The 20,657-nt window shown below is 38.5% G+C and overlaps 2 protein-coding genes across 5 annotated transcripts; one reads left to right on the top strand and one right to left on the bottom strand.

The window, feature by feature from the left end:
• Positions 1–807: 807 nt before the first annotated feature.
• Positions 808–7,733, top strand: si:dkey-21c1.4 (uncharacterized protein C17orf80 homolog). Its single transcript, XM_028029530.1, has 5 exons — positions 808–998; positions 3,012–4,280; positions 4,482–4,592; positions 5,125–5,241; positions 5,326–7,733. The coding sequence occupies exons 1-5, from the start codon at positions 989–991 to the stop codon at positions 5,352–5,354; spliced, it is 1,536 nt and encodes a 511-aa protein (XP_027885331.1). The 5' UTR covers positions 808–988; the 3' UTR covers positions 5,355–7,733.
• On the bottom strand, positions 6,965–19,824 carry bicral (BICRA like chromatin remodeling complex associated protein). 4 transcript variants are annotated; one of them, XM_028029526.1, is made up of 14 exons: positions 19,676–19,824; positions 18,903–19,022; positions 16,881–17,022; positions 14,931–14,976; positions 14,656–14,704; positions 14,509–14,574; positions 12,915–14,171; positions 12,792–12,840; positions 12,653–12,693; positions 12,537–12,559; positions 12,299–12,444; positions 12,118–12,212; positions 11,704–11,806; positions 6,965–10,469 (listed from the first exon to the last, which is right to left on the bottom strand). In XM_028029526.1, exons 4-14 carry the CDS (start codon positions 14,969–14,971, stop codon positions 10,000–10,002), a joined length of 2,340 nt encoding a protein of 779 aa, XP_027885327.1. In that variant the 5' UTR covers positions 14,972–14,976; positions 16,881–17,022; positions 18,903–19,022; positions 19,676–19,824; the 3' UTR covers positions 6,965–9,999. The 4 variants fall into 4 exon arrangements, with proteins under 4 accessions (XP_027885327.1, XP_027885329.1, XP_027885328.1 ...); XM_028029528.1 differs by having other exon boundaries at positions 16,881–16,945; XM_028029527.1 differs by lacking the exon at positions 19,676–19,824 and having other exon boundaries at positions 18,903–19,039.
• Positions 19,825–20,657: the final 833 nt, after the last annotated feature.

Below are 20,657 nucleotides of genomic sequence, written 5' to 3'. Positions count from 1 at the left end.
CAGTTGTTGTGAATTGGTGCTTCATAAATAAACTGAGTCGAACTTTTTCTTTTTTCTTTTTCTTCTTTTTCTTATTTTAAAGTAGCCAGAATTGAAGTAATCACCTCTCCTTTTAACCAGAATGCTTGCTGCATAATTGTATATAGGCTAAAGATTTCTTACTGAATTTTGCAGGCTTCCTTAATAGAATGTAAGTGACTGATCAAGCAGTTTGTTTTTCAAGAGATAATTGTTTACCTTGTCAGTAAATATGTTCCTACAGTTTCACTGTTGCTGTCGTGACACTTGCATTTCTCCACTGTGTTACAAATGTATATTTATTGGATGATGATGATCATAAGCCTTATCGTTTGCAAAATAATTCATTAATACTAAAAGACACATCCACTTCAGAAATATTTGTGTTGAAACCACATGGCATGTTCATTTTTGCTATTTGTGCCCAGCGAGCTCCACAAATAGCACTGAAATAAACACATAATTCTGTATTTAAAACTATTTAATGGAATTAGTTCATAGTGAAATTCTGTGTTTTATTCTTCAGGAGTAACGGTCTCCTGTTGTTTTAGTCCGAGAATTTGCCACTCACAAAATGGCGGAATGCGCTCACGTATCGTTTCTCTCGGCGATCAAAGCAGTTTAATGTACTACACTTATAAATTCATATAGGAGTTTAACCAGTTATATAATTCTTTAATTTAATATTGGATTCTAAGGACCATTTTAATGTTGAACTATAAGACTTTAAAGTTTCTACCAAATATCTGCGTTGATCGTTTTTTATTTACACTCAGGCTTCACACGTACTACCCAAAAAGGTCTTTCCCCAACATGTTGTGAAGCCAGAACTTTAAAAACGCCACTCGTGTTTAAGCGTTACATTGTTGCTAGTTAATGTTATGACAGATGGTGCTTTACAACAAGTGGCTCCGCTGAAACTGATGGCCCTCTCTTCATTTTGGGAGCATGCTGCATAAAACCGCCTAAAATGAGCTCCGGTAAGTGCTTTAAAAACTGATGTAATCCACATATTTAGAGCTGTCAGTTTTGAACTACATCTACAGAATGAACTATTAACTTTTTCATAAACATTTTTAGTCATCTAAAGAGATCTAGTGAGAAACGAAAAGGTCATCCCTGTTTGTCACTTTGAAATAAATAAAATAGGTTAATATCATTTAAATTGTTTTTGTTTGTGTAACTTTAAATGTTGCATTAACTTGATAAAAGAGCTAAAAACTTGTCTTTCATGTCTGATTTACAATTCATGGGAAACATACACTACTCATAAAAAGTTTGGGATATTTGCCTATGAGTCGAAATGCATATTAAATGTATGTCATCAGAGTTGGCCATATCTTACAATGGTAATTTGAAGAATCTGAATTTACTCATTAAAACTAACATTATCAACAATAAAGCACAACAAAGAATCTCAATGTTTTCCACTTTTTTTAAAGAGCTACCCTCAGGTCACTGGGGTTCTGGAGTTCAAGATTACAGTCCTATGCACAATTGTTCTCCAAGGTTGCCATAGGATTCAGGGCTTTAGAAACTGCAGGTCACAGTATTTGATATATAAATGTTTCCTGATGATGCTGGTGCGTTGTTGTCCATGAATATGAAATGTGTTGCTCATTCAGAAGCACAAGTACTGATATTACTCAAGTAGTAGCGGCTTGTCAGAGTACTATTAGCGAGGTACAGGCCAGTTCTGCATTGAATAATCACATGGCTTGTTCAGCGATAGCATGGCTGATGCATAACGTTTTCCTCAACACCCCCAACATTGTTGGTGTGAATCAGAGAACTGCAGTGAAGCCCACCGGTTTCTAATCCTGCGCACATCTTTTTGTGAATTTAAATATTCATAGTTCAGTCAAAGCTCAGCTGTCAAAGATGTGATTTTTCTATCACATTGTTATGCAATTTGTGATTATACATGATGGTCCATTTTAGATACTGTACCTCTATCTGGCATTGTGGGCAGGTTTACTTGCAGGTCATCTAGCATCCACACCATCCTGGGGAAGGTCTGAAGTTACACTTGGGTGTTTCTTGCCTCCTTTAGCAGTTCCTGGTGTCGAGTTGTATTCCTCATCTGGTTCTACAGGGAGTTGCTCACAGTTTGGCATCTTCAGCATGGGTGTGGCCAAGGGCTTCCGCTCCTGTGGGCCTTTCTTTGCCTCAACGAATAACACTTTATGACACTAAGTTCTGTAGGCAGTTTTTCTCCTAGAGCATCCAGTTACACCAATAAGGCTTCCAATGGCCAGGTACGGTTCATCAATTGTTGGCTGACAGCACTGAGAACTGTTTAAATACAAATAACCAAATTGACCCAGAACACATTGTGGTTGATTCATTGATGAGACACAGAAAAGCATGTTATGTAATTAAATGCTGAACAACAAACGGTTGAATAGGTGCATTAAGAAAAGCTCAAATTAAGTTCACCTGCAGAGATGATAATGCATTTTAGGTGCAGTCTGAAATTTGATCAGGAACTGGAATACCCCTTGCATTTGTGAACAGTGAATATGGAAGCCTATTTCATGAAAATAAAGAATTTATTTCTCCTAAATATGAACATGCATATAATAATTTGGACTTAATTACCGTAAGGTATTTTACAAAATAGATAGGAAAAGTAGCCTTTATTTTGGGCCTTCATATTGAGCTTTAAAGTACTGACAACTGAGAGTTTTGGCAGGACAAGGATCCCAGCCACATAGAAACTAATATTGGATCAAACAAGTTAACAATAACCAGGAAACCTGCCATTTCTGCTGTTAAAATGGTCAAATATCCACCCAAATTACACCAAATGCTCGTTGAAGGCTATAAATTATTATTATACTATTTGAGCCTGTGTTTCAAAGTTTGATCAGTCCAAATTAATGACATTCACACTCATGATGAGTGAATATACATACCTCACTGCGACTGTGTGTTACTTTGACTTTGCACTCATCTCAAACGTCTCTCACTGCCATTTATTCTGCCCACAGAGGTCTGTCCATTCTGTGGAAAAACTTACAAAAGGTTGAAGAGTCACCTTCCACACTGCAAGGCAGCAGCGAGCTCTAAAGCACCTTCAACCACACAGGATGTTGCAGCCACTCAGAAACCTGCTTCCCATCCGGCTGCAGCGGTTTTCAAAACAACCTCAAAGGGAAAGAAGAGCGAGCAAATGTCCTCCGTGGCAACGTATCTACCATCAGAGAGGAGCAAAAAAGGTTCAGTGGCAACATTAAAACCAGTGCACGTAGCAACACCAGATGACTTATCTTCATCATCAAGTATTGCATCAAACTCATCAACCTTGAAGAAGAAGAAGAAACAGTCCCTGGGTGATCAAATCATTACAACAGCCCCGTCTACCTCCCCACCTTCTCCACTATCCTCTACTTTGTCCAAGCCAAAGAAGAAGAGTCTCCGTGCTTTGATAGAAGCAGCAAAATCTGAACATATTGCAAAGGAAACTCTAAAGGGAGCCAGGTCAGCCTCAAAAGATTTAAGTCTGAGTAGAACCAGCAACCAAACAGAGACCAAAGCAGTTCCAGACTCATTTAAAGACACCAGTGTTGCTTCAGTGCTTGCAGAAACTAAAGCCAACAAAGAACCAAAGGTGAAGGATGTTCTTTTGACAACCAAATATACCGCTGACTTCCTGGACTCTAATGTGAATAAAAATAATATCAAGCACCCTGATTGGGGGACTGAGAGGTCTGTGGAGCCAGGAAGTGGTCACCAAATGAGAGTTACCCTGCAAGATGTTAAAGCCACACTAGGCAGAGCTGCCAGCCACCGGCTGTCCAGCCAGCCGACCATCCTGAGCCGCATCGCAGCAGCTGACAGCCTGAACAGCGAAATCAGGCTGGACACTGATCTCGGTCTGGTCCGGCTTTCAGCGGTGAACCAAAAACACCCTGTAAACTATTTGGCAACACCCACAACTCAGTCAGATAAGCAGCTCGGCAATAGAAAACAACCGAAAGAGCTGCAACTGTTTCAGAAAAACTCTAAACCAACTCAACAAGATACTGATCGTCAGCCAGCTTCAGCATGTGCAAACGTACAGCTTGGTACAAGTTCCTCCATCTTAAATGAGAGCCTGAAGGTGGACCCTCACAGAGGACTACTCTCAGTATTTGCATCCCCCCACCTGCTCTCCGGCCACCATCTCCATCCTGCTGAAACACAGAGTTTGCCTGGGATGGCTGAAGATTTCCAGCTCCTCACCGGGAAGAAAAACGTTGCTGAAAAGCCAACTGAAGGTTGGTGTTCCAGGAAGCAGGCCAGGTCTCGTTATTGAGGGTCTAACATTGAACAATAGAAACATAGAAACTGGATTTTAGATAACTCTACATCAGCAATTGTGCCTTCTGTGCAATTGCATCTGTAATTTTTAACTCTCTAAGCTGTTCCAAACCAGTGTCGTGAAGGAGATTTAGTTTTCCTCTTTTTATGAAACGCAGGATTGCTGACACAACGAAGTTTGGACCAAGTGAGACTGAGGGAGCTGCCCGATTGGCTGGCCAGCAAAACACCCAGTCGGCCCAGAGATGTTGTAAAAATGGTGGAGAGAGGTCAGGGCCATACACATCGATTTGCATCACGAATAAAATAATTAAACCTGTTGCTCAAAATATTTTTGTTTTGAAAAATGTTTGTGGAATTTCGTGTAGATAGCTTTCATATCTTCTCACAGATTAGAAGAATGTTATTTTTTTTATTTGACTTCACTTTATGCAGAATGCTGTAAAACCACCTTGCAAATTAAAACAGCATATTATTTGGAGCCATTTTTTTGTTATTATCCGAAGCCACAACTGGCTCCTTGGACTTTCTAGGTCAACTGTAACTAACTTTGGCTAAAAATGATAAAATGATTGGTTATAAATATAATAGCAAATGCATTACAGTCAGTTTGTTCATGGAATAATTGCATTTAATTTCCACAACAGAATGACATTAGACGTGTCTGTATTTATAATTTTTTTAAATCTATTTTTCTTGCTATTAGGTTGGAAACAACGTGCTTTTTTACATCAGTTTTCACAAATTTCAGTATCCCATAGAGGAAAATGTGTCCATCAGCTTTTTGCTTGTTCCTTTCAGGCTGGTTGTGGTATTACAGACGGTACATTGATGTAAAGAAAGGCAGCGTCGGTGGACTGAGCATGCTGCTGGCAGGTTACTGTGTGCTCAGCTACATCTGGAGTTACCCCCATATAAGTGAGTGCTATCATTAGTGTCTTCTATCAGTGCCTTCTTATAAAATGTAGATGTGCTAATTCGTCCATATTCTTTTCTCCTCAGAGTTAAGTCGTTGGAGGAAATATCATTAACGCGAAACAAAGGATTTAAGACAATCGTGACTGTAGGGAAAAGCAGGAAGTATACACCTGAGTCTCGCCAACTATGAATTTGACTGGATTTATATTTAACTTGTGACTGATGTAAGAAGAGATTATTCATTTCAGCTACATATGCATTTACTTTTAGTTCAACAGACTCCTACTGATCAGACAACATAAGGCAGCTGCTTGTGAATGTAGCTTAAATGAAGTAGGGAGTGCAAAGAAAGCAAATACATTTGCCATCTATACTTTCTGGCTGAAGGCAATGAAGGCATTTTTTTGATATGTTTTTATTAATATTTTATGTAACTGAGAAAGTTAAATAAAACCACTTTAAAACGATGAGCTGGCCTGGCATACCTGTAAAGTCTACAGTGAAAGGAATCTGTACAAAACTTGAAAACATTTTTTTTTTACAAACACAATATATGTAATAAATCCAAGGAAAATTCCTAAAGCAATTTGAATATCTAAAAATAATTTTCTTAAAAGTCATTTTGATGTGATTGAGACAGTTCACTTTTTGAGATAACGGGGTGAATTAGTTCTTGTGTTACATCAAGTTTCACCCAATCATTTTAAAGACACTGAAGCATTTGAAATAAATATATTAATAACGTATCTAAATTGTTCAAACTTTGCCATGTGAAATAATTATGTAATTTTACTGTTATGGAAAAACATAAGAATGATGTATCAGTTTTTTAAATAATTGTAAACCAAGAAAATAATTTTGAAATCTTTATTTCCAAAATACTTCCTTGTGTTAAGAAATCAAGTTTAAGATCTTGTTATCTTTATACTAAAATAAGAAAAATATAAGCATAACCTGAAGGCTATCAAAGCAACCTGTGTTTCCATTACATTTCAGCAAATGGGAGAACAAATCAAGGAGTATGCATACTTTCTAGTAGGCCAGCAGAAGGACTTCTGTACTTACAATATTAGCATGTGACAAAACTAGCTGCAGTTTTGTGACGGTTGAGTGCTTGAAATTTTGTGGGACTTTTTATGCTCACAGTCCACTAATGTTAACTGCTACGCTATGGTACTTTGATAGATATGGCTTCAAAATCACAAGATATTTTAAAACTGTGAAAGTTTTAAGCAGTAAATATGTAGAAAACCTGAAATGTGAATCTATTTATTTATTTTTTTTATCTAAGTGTGACTATTGTAAATATTATCCTGCCTCATGTCAATAAGAAAAGTGTCCAGAAACGATTTATTTTCGACAATTGTGCCTGTGGAACATACTGTTCTCCACCAGATGTCACTGTTGAGTTGTTACTAAAACCAAACAGCTCAAGTGTCATGAGGCAGGGTTTTTCCTCACTCTTTTGTGCAAATGCATGATCAGATGAAATGCAACCAATAGATTTAGACTCAATAAAGACTAACATATACCCCAAACATGCTGACCCAGTAGTACATGAACAGATTCTATTTAAATGTCAAATACATTTTCTTGCTTTTAACACTTCCCTTGCCACATGGTGTGATTATGCATGCTCAGTCCATCAGTACCAGCCTGCAAACTCTCACAGAATAGCAATGGCGGGGGGGGGAAACAGAAGAGGCTTCTCAGTCAGACTGGATCTGCTTTTGTTGTGTTCAAAATGAATTTATTGTTGAGTCTCCTCGCCGCTGTAGTGAACACACGTTAGCTACAAATGAGGCAATGACAGCCTTTTTTATATTTATATATATATAACTACGTTTCCTGACGTCTGGCCTCCCAGCCAACACAATAAAAAAAATAATTTTCAGTCTTGTGTTTTCTTGTTTTCATGAAACAAAATTTGTTTGTTTTTTATCCATACAAAATTATAAATATTTTATGTTTAACTTTTTTTTTGTACAAAAGCAAATACAAATCAAGTGAGATAAACCAACAGCAAGAAATAGATGAAAAAACAAACAAGAAACTGCAGTAAAGGAATGAAGGAAGAGAGAGAGAGCACAGTATGTTCCCACAAGAGCCCGTGACATGCATCCAGATATCGATGTTTCACCAGCGTTTGCTGCTCTGTCAAAGCACAACGTTACTATAGACGTATGTGATGTAGAGGCACAAAATCTCTCCTGCTGTCAAATCGAAAGTTTTCTCCGTGAGGTTGCTGTTAGAAGATGTCCGCAAGGGTTCAGGCAGATACAAGTAGGCTGCGATGGTCACTGGCACTCAAAAGGAGAAAAAAAATAAATAAAAATCCCCATCACCCTGCTGAAAAGGCCTTTTAAGTCTGCTCCAGGAGGACAGCAAGCGTATTTGTAAAAACAGGGGGATCAAAAGCAGTGCTGTCCAGAATCATTAACCTTTGGTCGTGAAAGCAGTCTCAGTGCAGGTTTGTTTTTAAAAAGGTAATTTAAAAAAAAAAGTAAAAATTAATCATCAACTAAACATGAGTTTTAGATTTGAAATGATACAAGAACAACTTAAAATCAGGACATATAGCTTTAAAGAAAATTGTGGTTTGTTTTTATTCATCCAAAATTGATTAGATCTCGGGGGGGTGGAGACCACTCAGGTTCTGGTCATTTTTAACCTTTGCCATTTGTTTCGGGTGCAGAATAAAGCAGGAAACTTCTACTCTGGGTTTTTAAGTGATTTTAAGCTGCTGGGAATATGGTAATGCGGGTCTAATAAAGAATATCTACCATCAGGTCAGTTTAAGAAATTTTGATTGGATAAGGAGTCATAATCTTTCATGTTTTGTAAAAGCTGACTGGAATCAATCAATCAATAGAAAAACTGTAATAAAATATGGCTATAGACAGGAAGTAGGTAAGGATGATTTGTGTCTATGAACTGGCAAAGGGGCAACCTGACCAGAGCTGACTATTCTGCTTCCAAATGTATTTTTGGTTGTATTACTGAGGGAAAGTAGAGGAAATTGGAGAACTGCTTGTGAACGAGTGAAATGTGAAAACATGAAGCAAATAATGAGGCAAGCTACCTGAAAACCGCAGTGTGGAAATGCAGATAAAACACACAAACATCCTGACAGCATAAGAAAAAAACATAGGCAGATATGATCAATGTATAACTGCATCCAGAAGGCAGGCTTTTAAACTGGTGAACACATAAACAACTAATAAAAGAACAACCAACAACAGAACAGGAAAAAATATATATATCAACACATCCTCAGACTGAGGAAGTCTGAGGATGTATCTTCACTTGTTTTGAATGCTAACAAAAAGTGTCTGAGTGGAAGGTTTGAACTGTGTTTGAGTCAGGATTTGAAAACCACTAAGGTACAGAAGAGGCTTGATAGAAATATACTTAAAACTAAAGCTGAGTACAGTAACACCAGTTGACAAGTTTGATGGATTTCTTTTAGTGTGATTCAGAGGTTCTTCTTAGAGGCAGCTGAAAGCAGGGGAACAAAAGGGAATTTGGTTCTGCTCCTAAAGTTCACATACAAGTACATCTCAATAAGTCAGAATATCACTGGAAAATGGGTGTATTTCAGTCATTCAGTTCAAAAACTGACACATACATAGATTCATTGCACACAAAGTGATATATTTCAAGTGTTTATTTCAGATAATTTTGATTGTTTTGACATACAGCTAATGGAAACCCTTTCTTAGAGAGTGTGAATTTTAGATGAGACCAATAAAAACCCAGTCATGGGGAAGACTGCTGACTTCAGAATGGCATGTCACAAAAACTAATTTCTAAAGAAGCTGGCTGTCAAAAGTTCTGAATACATGCATATTAATGAAAGGTTTAGTGGAAGAAAAAAAGTACAGTAAAATGTGAAGGAATCACAGCAACTTTGAGAAGACAATGGACAGTGGCTGCAGTCGCTGCTTCAAGAACCACCAGAGAAACTGACATCTGAGTTTTTATTTGATGCAAACCATAATCATCAAAATAACATAAATACTTAAAATATATCACTTTATGTGCAATGAATGTATATATAGGTTTTACTTTTTCAGTTTAATTGCTAAGTTAAATTAACAGATGCACTTTAGTGCTGGTTAGCAATGTGGGTCTAACGTTTGTACCCTGAAAATATGGTGTGCTCAGTGCAAATTTCTACATCAACCTGTCTCTATACTGAGGTTATCTCAAAGAGAAACTTAACACAGAAGCACTGTGCTCAAGCTTGTAAGGAATTATGAACACGGGGAGTAATTATTTATGAATAGAACTTCTTTTTGTAAACACTCTTTATATAAAAACCTAGAGTCAGGCACAGAGCCGCCACCTCCTCGTCATCCGCCCATGTGTTTGGGGGAAAATTAAATGGCACAAGCTGTTAAATGTGTGAAGATAGGAACGCTCCTGCATTCAAACGTTTCAAATAAAGATTTTTAAATCAACACACAATATTTTTTTCTTCTTCTTTTTTTTTTTTTTTGCATCTGTTAATCTGCTTCATTGCACACATTCCCGGATCTTTTTAAGTGCCCGACTACACCTTTGATGCTTCGCAGACGTAATGCCTCAAAAACCTTCCAACGCAAACTACACAAATGCTACATGGCTGCGTGTCACTAGAGTAAACCTTTCTCCATACTGGAGTTTGACAAAAAAAATAAAAATAAAATAAAATACACATGTACCTACAAACAAAACAGAAATCATACATATTAGGGATGATATGGAGAATCAGTCTCAACATTCGAGGATGCTGTTGACTGCCGCCTCTAACGCAGAATCTGTGTCCGGGTGAGGGGGTGAGGTGAGCTGGGGCGAGTACTGAGGCTCGGATGAGAGGTGGGCCGACACCTGGGAGTGAGTCTGTCCTCCTGCAGCTGCTGCAAAAGGTGAGTGTTTACCTTGCATGAAACTGTTGGCAGAGTCAGGGCTGTTGCCGGCGCTGCCCAACGCAAAGCTCTGCTGTGGTCTCTTCAGTTCCAAAACCTTCTGGTTTTCTAGGTGTGGCGGGTGGAGTCTGTCTGTGGGAAGTGCTCCCGCAACCCCGCCCCCTCCCGGGTCTCCAAACTCGGGCTGGAAGTCTGTTCTGTGCTCTGGCTCCACAGAGCCTTGTTCTGACTGATCACAAGTGTTCTCCGACGGAGAGGGAAGGGGTTCTTGGAAAACTTTGGATTTCATTCCACAGCAGAATTCCTCAAGGAAGCCATCTTGGAACAAAACAGACGAAAGTGGGGGTTACATAGAAACATTTTCTTGAAAAGTACAAGGGGTAAATTCAGATGTTTTTCCAAGTGTGGTTCTGCTAAAAGGTAAGCAGTTAATATCCTGCTTGCAATATTGCCACCTTCCTAAGTCATTTTTTTGGCCTACAAGATGTTTAAAAAAAAATCTCGTTAGACAAAAAACGACTTTAAAACTCTTGGCATCTTCATTTACCTGGTTGGTGCTGGAGGCTGAAACTAACAACTAGTCTGACGGGAAACGACACAAAAGCAGTCTTGTTCCACCATAAAAACATGTTCAGTCTCAAAAATCTCACATCTATTTATGTTAAAACTTCAATGCATTTCCTCTACAACTGAAAAATTACAATAAAAAAAATAGCAACACGAATACAATTATTTTTAAGGCATTCTGTCGCAATCTGAAAGTTTTAAAATTGGAATTAATGGAAATCAGGGAGTTTCAAGGTGATTGCTTGGTTCTAATAAACACTTTGCAGAGCAATGTTTGACCAACTTTGGTGTGGAGTCAGATGCATTTTTACCCAGCCTGACTGAACATTTCCCTGAGGAATAAAAGTTGAACAGAGGGAGATAAGAGGTCTTCTGTCTGATCCTCATAACCCTTTACGCCATCTGAGCTTTAATCCTTAAGAGAAAAGTTAATCTGATCTACATGGAAATGCTTCAGAATCCATGAAGGAATCTGCTCAGAATAGTTACTTGCTCAGAATAAGGTTCACTAAAGCTGACAAGTCACTTTAAAACTTGCTTCTTATGTTGATCCAAGTTGTTCACTACTGTTCACCTTCTAGCCTCACTCTTATTGATCCCAAGTGATCTGGATGTTCACTAACCAGGAAATAATAGCCTACCTTTTGTAATCCTGTAATTTTTTTAATAGACTAGTACAATTATTAAAAAAAGAAATGAACTTCTGGGTATGTATTGTAAAGGCTCATAAAACAGCGTTTACATATGACATTATGACTTTTTTACACTGGAAGTACTTAGGAGTCATTTTTGTCTCAGTTGTCAGCTTCAGCATCCCAGAACAATTAATCTGGATTTGCACAAAATGAAGACCCAAAGAGATTTATCTGCTGTACGTAAAACACATTAACTGCTTAACCCTCAACTCTAATCACAACTGATTTCAAAAATGTTCCATTTAATCTTGAAATGACCATACTACATTTTCTGGTTTTTAAGTGTCTACCTGGATCCACTAGCACCATGCGTTTGTCCTGTGTCAGGTTGCTGCGCTCCTCTTGGTTGAAGGTCCTGTCGATCATCACCATTTCTGATGAAGGGCTGGAACGCTGCAAACAAAAGAGGCCAAATGAGTTTTAGAAACTGAATTTGATTTGGAAAAAATCCAAAGCTAAGCTAAAAGACCTCAATTGACCTCTAAATTCATCAGTTCTGTAAATATAACCAATGTCCAAGGAAGCACAATAATAAGGTGTGCAGAAAATCAGAGGGACACAAAATCCCAAAAAATCTTTGATACTTCACAAACAATAATATCAATTCAATTAAGTTCAATAAAAACACACAACTAAATAATGCCTGTGCTCAGCTTTTATTTGTCTTAAATCCAGCTCAATAACAAATTTGCGCATGTTCTTACTTCAGCCTCCACCATCAGCAGTCGTCTGTATTTATTGACCATGGTCTGGGTCTTTGTCACCACCTGCGTCGCAACGTCCTCGAACTCGTCATCCACTGGGAATTTTCAAGCACATAGTTCAGAGCTAGTCTCGCTCTTCCTTGCCGACATGAAGTGAAATCTGTTTTTTTAACAACTTTACCTTGTGAGAACTCGTTCTGGCATGGCGGAGCGCCCTGGAACACATGATAAGGGAGTAGTCTTTGCAACGCGTCTTCAACTGATGTGAACTTTCGTCGATTTGGGTTCTGAACTCCAGCATGATCCCTCCTCAGCTGATGAAGAACCCTTTTGAATTTGGGAAAAAATACAAACTTCAGACACCAACTAACCACTGAACTCTTAATAAAACCTGCATATCACAGCGTGTGAAAACTCACTGTTCTGTCCTTGTTAGCCTTTTCTATGAAGACAAAAAAAAAAATCATGCATGTGTTGTTACATCATCTCCAAATTAAGATTAAAGACATTTATATAAAATCACTATTGAACATACCTCAGAGTTTAGCGTTAAATCTTGTGTTATGGTTTTCAGGGCTAAGATAGACAAATAAAGAAATGAGTTCAAATTTTAACAGATATAACTTCAAAATGTATTAAAAAAATAACGCCATAACGCAGATAGTTGTAATTACCATGGATGTTGCTGGCCTGCGCCTGTTTGAATGCAGCTGATAAGGAATTCTGCAGAGAAAAGTCGGGTTCATCAAATAAGAGTTAAAAACAAAGAGAAAATAACTGATATTTGACAACTGTACCTGTCTAAAATCTTTTTGTTCCTGTGTCACATTGCTGGGTAAAGGAGACAGAGAAGTGCAGTTCTGGGTTTGAGTCACTAGAAGGCGCTGCACTGGGCAAGAGGATGCCTGGCCTTGACCTCCTATCGAACCGACCAGCGTCAGACGCCCAGGAGCGCAGGATGTTTGTACGGGTGTGGAACTTGCACAGGAAACTCCCGTCCACGTCTGAGTTACGGTCCCTACAACCTGAGTCCCACTTACTACTCCCTGATTTAGGATTAGCTGACTTCCTGGTGCAGAGAAGTTCTGCCCTGGTGCAATCTGCACTGTGGGTTGGTTGGCAATTAGGGTGCTTGAGCTGGGATTGGCAGAGCCATTGTGGATGGCGTTGGACGGAGTAAGCGTCAAGGAGTTGGGTAGTAAGAATTGTCCTTGTGATATATTTGTCTGGGCCTGCATTTGTTGCTGGTCCATTTGTGGTTGCACAACTACTGAACCATTAGCTGTATACTGTCCTCCAGGAGTAACAGTGTTAGCGTTCACAACATTACTCAGGGTAGAGGGAGTGGGCTGAAGACCAAGGCTGAAGACAGTCTGAGACGCAGCTTGAGAGGGTTTAGGCTGGATTGGTCTAACGATAGCCTGGGTCCCTCCAGGTCCTCTCTGAATGATGATGTTTTGAAGGGGGATGTTTTTGAAAGGTAAGCCCACCTGCCCTTGGGTTGGGGCAAAGACCTGCGCCCCTGCTGCAGTCACTGCTGGAGCAACAGGCACTCCTGGCCTTAGAACAATCTGAGGAGTTCTTTCCAAGCTGCTCAGAGTCATTACACCTCCACTTGCCCCAAACGAGCCCAAGACCTGGATATGCTGGGTAGAGCCATTGGCCAGTGGAGGTACTCCTTGCAGTACCTGGCCAGCTGGGAATGCAGCTGTCGCAGTGGTTACCACACCCACTCCTCCTCCATAACCCCCAGAGACCAGCTGGGAGGAGAAGGGAACTGGAGCTTGCACGAGATTTGGAGCTGGCTGGCAGTCCAACATGGCCTCCTGGGCCAAAGTCTGCTCCGTAATGTCGGCTTCCAATAGAGACTTCTGGAGAATGTCAAACGGCTGATCCTCTGCACCAAGGTCCACCCCTTCAGGGGAGCTCCCAGTCCCCAGTTCATCCTCAATACAAGAGAGGCTACTAGAGAGGTGGAGGCCTCCTCCAGCTGGATCCTCCACAAATTCACCCATTGAAGAAGAGCCATCCTTGAGGCCAGTGTTGCAGCCAGTCTGAAGGAAACATTAAAAGTGTTGGTATTATTGTATATTTAACTTTAAAGACCTTTTATTTATTCCTGAACTATCTGTTAAAAATATTTGTCTTGTACAAGACAATCCTGAACTAGAAAGAAAATTGGTATTTGAAGATTTGTCATCAATAAAGGTCATCAATGAAGCTAAATCATGGCTTGTATATATGGTGCAAGAGAATTTTCAAGCACATAGTTAAAACCTGATAATTAATTGCAATGTAAGGCCACAAAATTTATTCTTTCAACTGCAACCACTTTTATAATTCTTGTTTGAATTATGATTGTATTTTACATAGGTGCAAATATATACTCACTGTCTCGTTAGCGAAAAAAGATCCATCTGACCCATAAGCTGCATTTGCCACGTCATCTTCTCCAATCTATTGAAAAAAACAACAACGCTTAAATTACCAATCTGCTGATTTTTAAAAAATATGTAAATAGTTGCAAATGCCACTTACAGACTTGCTATTACTGCCGTGAAGATAATCGTTCAATGCTTCCACATCTCTGAAAATGGTGAAGAAGGGAAACTTACAACAGGCAAAATTAAATTGTTTACATTTGTGAATCACATAATGATTGCTGAAAACTTTTTTTTTTCAAAATCTTGTTAGGGCTTTAGGTTAACTACATTAATTTAAGAGAGCAATATTAACTTTATAAACTTTAGTGTAAACATTTTGTGCACTGATTTTGCATCACTTTAGGAAGGAAAAACAGGTGTTTCTTTTACCCTAAAATATCCAGAAGACGGCGATCGTCGTCATCATCCATGACACCTGAAATGGTATTGAGTAAAAACGTGAGGACTTTTTTATGTCGGTATGTGTATACTGGAAGATCTGTCACATACTAGTCACTTCTCATTCCTCTGAGGGTTTGCATAACCTAATCACAGAGTTGAATGACATGATCATTTGTGGCTTTTGACTTTTTATGTGGATCATTCATTTTTCAAGGTGAAATGATTACAAAATTAACAACTGCAATGATGTATGAGCCAAAATTACGTGCACCACCTTGAATTACTGGAGTTTCTTTAATTCACACAGTATACAAAATATGCAAACAGGCATAGATGTACACACAATCTCAATATTATTTGTTTAAATGTTCCTTAGCAAGTTGCACCTCCAACACATGCATCTATAAAATAACAAGCGTGTTTGAATTATGGTTGTTTTATACTTAGGTAGAAATAAATGTTCTCCCAGATATGAAACCACTCTTCTTGGCAGAACTAACAGAGTTAATTTAAATTGTGTCCTGGTTAAATAGAAATGAACATTATGAACATTTTAAATTTCAATGTTGGAATTAATCTCTATTACTCAACTTTACTATCTCAGTTCCTCAAGTCCAGATATGGTGTAGAGGAAGTGAAACACTGTCCAATTAGGTATTTAGGGTGTCAAAGCAGAGCACTTGAGAAGTGATATAATATCAAACATTGTATTTAAACAGTCTTTTGTGGCTGCAATATTGCACATAAAATTTGCATTGGCATGGCGATTGTAATTTAGTACATTGTTGCGCTCTTTTGATAAGACTGATGGAAGTTTTGGTAGAGACTGTCATAGCTTATTGATAACCTGAAATATCCCTTTGTAAATAAGATTTGATGTGTTTAGCATTTTAGTCCTGATGAAACAAAACTGTATAAAGTTTGACCTACCTAAATGTTAATTTTAGAGGACACTGACGAACTACGGAGCTTTGTTCATCAGCTTTGAGTAAAGCACCAGTACCACTGGAAGCAAAACACCAACTGCATGATATTACCACAACAGCCCAAGGTTAGAAAGACTCATCTTGACTTGATCAAACATCTTGTCCCGTCATTGTGTTCACATAAGTTATTCTTTATATTGTCTGACAATATAACTTCTCTCCAGAAAACGCTTTGGTTGTGCATATAGGTAGCTGTAAATTTCAGTCAAACTTCAAAGTGTTGATTTTGGAAACAGGGGCTTCCCTACCTGTCAATCTGCGTTTCTCTTTTCACCGTGGACGGTAACACTGGTGTTTAAGAAGATTCCACTTCTATCTAGGCTTCAGCCTTGGTGATTTCTTAGTAAAAAATGTGGGCCTTCTTCCAGAACATGGTAATCAAAATACTATTTTGTACAACTATTTGAACTGATAGTCATAAAATCTGCATTTTTTTAAAAGAAAAAAATGCAAATTTCCTTAAAAAGCAAGATTTTCTGAATCCATATAAATCTACAGCTCTCTTTTCTGGGTCGTCACTGAGTTTCTTGAACCTTACCATTGAATTAACCCTTTAACTGTCATGATGACATTGGTGTCCTCCTAGACCAATTATTGACTTGTGTTTAAGGGTTTTGAGAGTGGCAGTTATGGGGTTTTAAACATTGCTTAATCTAATGAGTGCCATACTGAGGCTTTGCCACATTAAAATACATTCTAGAACCATTAGGACCACTCAAAAAGAATTCAGGCTAAATAACGTATGTACATATTGGTATATGTATGTATCATTTTGACTCAGTTTGGACAAGTAATAACCTGTTTTCATAGTAGCCATTTGTTGTAGGAACATTCCACCATGAAAGAATGGTCACAATAAACCTTTAAAAGCCCAGAGTAAATATAACAGTCATGCTGATGTGATGTGCTGATGTGTACAGTGTGATGATGATAGTAGGGGCATGTAACTCACAAGATGTCCAGCAGGAAGCATGGATTCAGTCATGTAACAGCCTTATTCTCTTGTAACAGGCTGGGCTGCAGGGTGAAAAACTGTTTTTAGTAAATTTGCAAGGTCGTTGGCCAGGGCTATTGCAAATAGTGAGTATGGTAACCTGTAACACACATTTAGAGGGTGAAATAAGGCAGTGGAAGGGGACATTTGTCATTCAGTACACAAGTGAATAACAGGAAGGCTTTCACCACTCCTACAAATGCTTTTGACACACAAACTCCCTCCCATTACTCTTCTCTGCTGCCCTTCACTGATTATAACTTGTGCTTGCAGTGTAAAAATTTACATTCAGATGCAAATGCTGGCTTATATAATATACACATTATATAGAGATTTGTATTTCAATGTCCAGCTGAATGGCTTTATGTATCAGCCAGAATTGGTGTGCTGTAATATTTGGAGTATTTGAATAATACTCTGTAAAAGAACTCTGTAAAAGAGTGTCAGGAAAACAAACCCCCTGTAGCACTGTGGAAAATGCAGTGAAAGACTTTATTCTGATCAGTTATTGTAAGAGTTTGGTCATTGCGTGGGCATGTGTGGAAGCAACTGCAGCACTACAAAATGGCTGCACCACACCATGGGGCTGTCTTTGTAGCCGCACCATGCTCAGCCACCATCTTTGATTCTGGGTGAACAAAGACCGAGTGGGAAACTGTACCAAAAACTAAGAATTGTGAGTGAATACAAGAAAAAAAGGCACGCCAAAGTTAAGCTTTTATCCCTCTAGACAACTTCGATTATTTTGTTGCTAAATGGCGACGATTATAGCATAGAAACGGAAATCAAACACTTAAAGGGCTATACATTAGATATTATTAATTTACTAGATTTAAATATGGTAAGCTAGTGAGAAAAAACGGTAATATTTTATACTTATAGCAAATTACAAGGTTAACGGCTGTCTCTGCTCTTATGTTTAACCTAAATTAAGCTAGGGTCATAAAAACAAGATGAGGTCGGAAGTCAATTTCCAGTTAAAAAAACAACAATTTTTGTTGCCACACTTAACTAAATCTTTTTGATTCAGGTGTTGGAACCGGTTTTGAAATGAAACGTTAACAACTACGAGCATTCCTATGCGGACTTTGTAACGTTTTGTTGTAGTCTAGTGCTGATTATTTCCGAAAATCCGTCCTAGCATGTAGGTAACCCCGCAGAAGAAGAAAAAAAAAAACAGCTTTGAGTCCGAGCTCCTTTGGCTGTTGTTTAAACGCTGGTGTTTTTAAATAAAGCGGTTGCTGAGCAGTTGAGTTTGTAGGTTTAAATCTCCCCCCAAAATAAACCGAATCGAGAAAAAGATAATCGCATTGAAGCAGGACAAAACGCCCGTTCGTCTCTGACGCATTTTCTTTCCCTGCTCCTGGAAGGGGAAGCCTTCATTTGCCCTCGATGCTTGGCTCACCCGCCAGCACGGGGGGTAAAAAAAAAAAAAACACAACACCGTCACTTTTGTGCCGAGCGGAGAGGTTTATTTTCGGGCGTTAGAGCAGGTTTCACCCCCCCGGTTGGGTCGCTCTTCAGTCGCGGACGCCGCATTTTCAGCTTCAACCCTCGGCCTGTTCTTGCTGTCAGGTTAGCTAGCCACAATGTCGTCGACGCCTGTTTTGAAACCGTCAGCTGGAATCCGCTGGAAAGGCTAAAGGACTAAACCGCGTCGAGCCATAAATATTTATCCCGATTAGCATAACATAAAGACGACTGAAAAGAGGCAAACCCTTTACTCCTGTCTCACTCCTCTTGAAACCCAATATCTCCATTTGGCAACTTTTAATTTGCTCCCCCCTCCTTCTCCTCCTCCTCCTTCTTCTCCCTCTCCCACTCATATATTTTTCTCACTGTCCCTGTTCTGTCTCGGATAGATTTTTCTCTCCGCTCAAACTCTCTTCCCTCCCTGAAGGAAGGGAGGAAGGAGCCTGTGTGTGTTTTTTCCTTGAAATTTTTATCACAAAATTATAATACACTCAAAGGGGAACTCACCGTCATGAAAAAGCAGTGTCTTGTCAACGGGGTTTCCTCGCCATCGCCGCACGGGTCGCTGGGGTAATGCATGCAGCGAAATCAGCGGAGCTCAACGACACCAAACGACCCCACATATTTCTACGGGAAATATACAAACACTGATAATTTATTTATAAAAAGTAATGTTGCATCAAGTTGCATTTTATATATCATATAATATCTTTTCATACGCCACTGAATAAAATACATATAGTTTATCATGACCAACAGTAGAGGGCGGTCCTGTGTTTACCACACCTTGACGTTTCTCAGGTATGAACATGTGATCCAGCTTCAGCAAAACCAGGTCAAATTTAAAGTTTTATTTTCATTTAATATCTCCCATTATTTAGGCTATTTGGTTGAAAAACACACACGCACACACAAACAAAGGGTTATTGTGTCCAACTATAAGATTATAAAATTGCTGAAGATGTAAAAAATTGCATATTCAATGCAGTTAGAAAGTACTATATTTATCTCAAAGGGAAATTAAATATTGTTATAACTTATATAGTCCAAGTATCTTCAAAGAGTCACGGAAGGGTTCTCTAGTAGCAGTCAGTGTTGCAACGAATATCAAGAAGCATATGACTGAAATATGCTGCTGTATGACAGCAACAGCTCAGCTCAACAGCACTGCTAATCCATTGTATCTGCTTTTGCTTTTCTTCTTTAAATTTATGTCTGACCATATAGTTAGAAAGCCGGGTACATAACTGTTGAGGTCAGGGATATGATATGATCCTTACCCATTATGGAAGTGAAGGTTTGAACTTCCTCTTTCTATATCTGCTCTTTGATCCTTCTCTGCCTCCATGAAGCCTTCTTTTCAACCCCTCTGGGATTTGGGTTATAGTTCAGGTATTTGAGCTTTTGAGATACTAATCAGTTGCTCCCAGATGAAAAAGTAATACCTTGTTCCCAAGGTTACACGTCATAACAACTGTCAAAAATTAAAATAGTGACAGTAAAAATTCTAGCTGCACATCATCCAAACCAAAGAGAATGGTGATCATGTCAACGCAATCTTTCAAACAAAGAAGTCTATAAAAAGAACAAATCAGAACTAATGTGAAATAGCTTCTCTAACATCCTGGCAATATTACAACAATATTAAAATGACTCTTCCTCTCTCTCGTTTTCTCTCTTTCTCTCTCTATTTATATCATTTTCTGTAACATACAACAAGTTTTATAACTTTAGAAACATTTTCAGGCAATATTTATGGTGCATTGAACTCTGGTAAATTCTGACAAGAGGTAATTTAATTCTTGCCCTGAAATTACATAGTAAAGCTAAGGGTGTCAGTACATTGGCCTGAAAACACAAAATTAAGTCACATGACCTAACTGAGGCGACATCACACAGGGGTGTTGTCAGCATAATATATGAAGCTAAGTTTACAGTGTTTTTAAGCAATCTCTTTATTTACTCATTTTAACAAATTTCATCATTATTTTACAAAAACATTCTCAGCAACAGCTTTTTTAATCTTTAGATGCAGATAAGATGCTTCAGATGACGTCTCAGTTTCAAGAGTTACTTATCAGAAGGGGTATCAGGAGTGATATGTACTTGATATATCACTGTCAATTGGCAGCTCACCAAGCTCTGACTATTGTGTTGTTTCAAAAATTAAACTAAAGCGCAGAGAAAAGTTAAAACAGTTATGAATTAATTGGGTTTAATACAATTTAAAAATGTATATTTATGGTAACTGATACTCTTTTG

Source organism: Xiphophorus couchianus, chromosome 10, assembly GCF_001444195.1.
Source record: "Xiphophorus couchianus chromosome 10, X_couchianus-1.0, whole genome shotgun sequence".
Taxonomy (NCBI): Eukaryota; Metazoa; Chordata; class Actinopteri; order Cyprinodontiformes; family Poeciliidae; genus Xiphophorus; species Xiphophorus couchianus.
The sequence above is the reverse complement of the archived record's forward strand: the minus strand, read 5'-3'. Positions and strand labels throughout refer to the sequence as shown.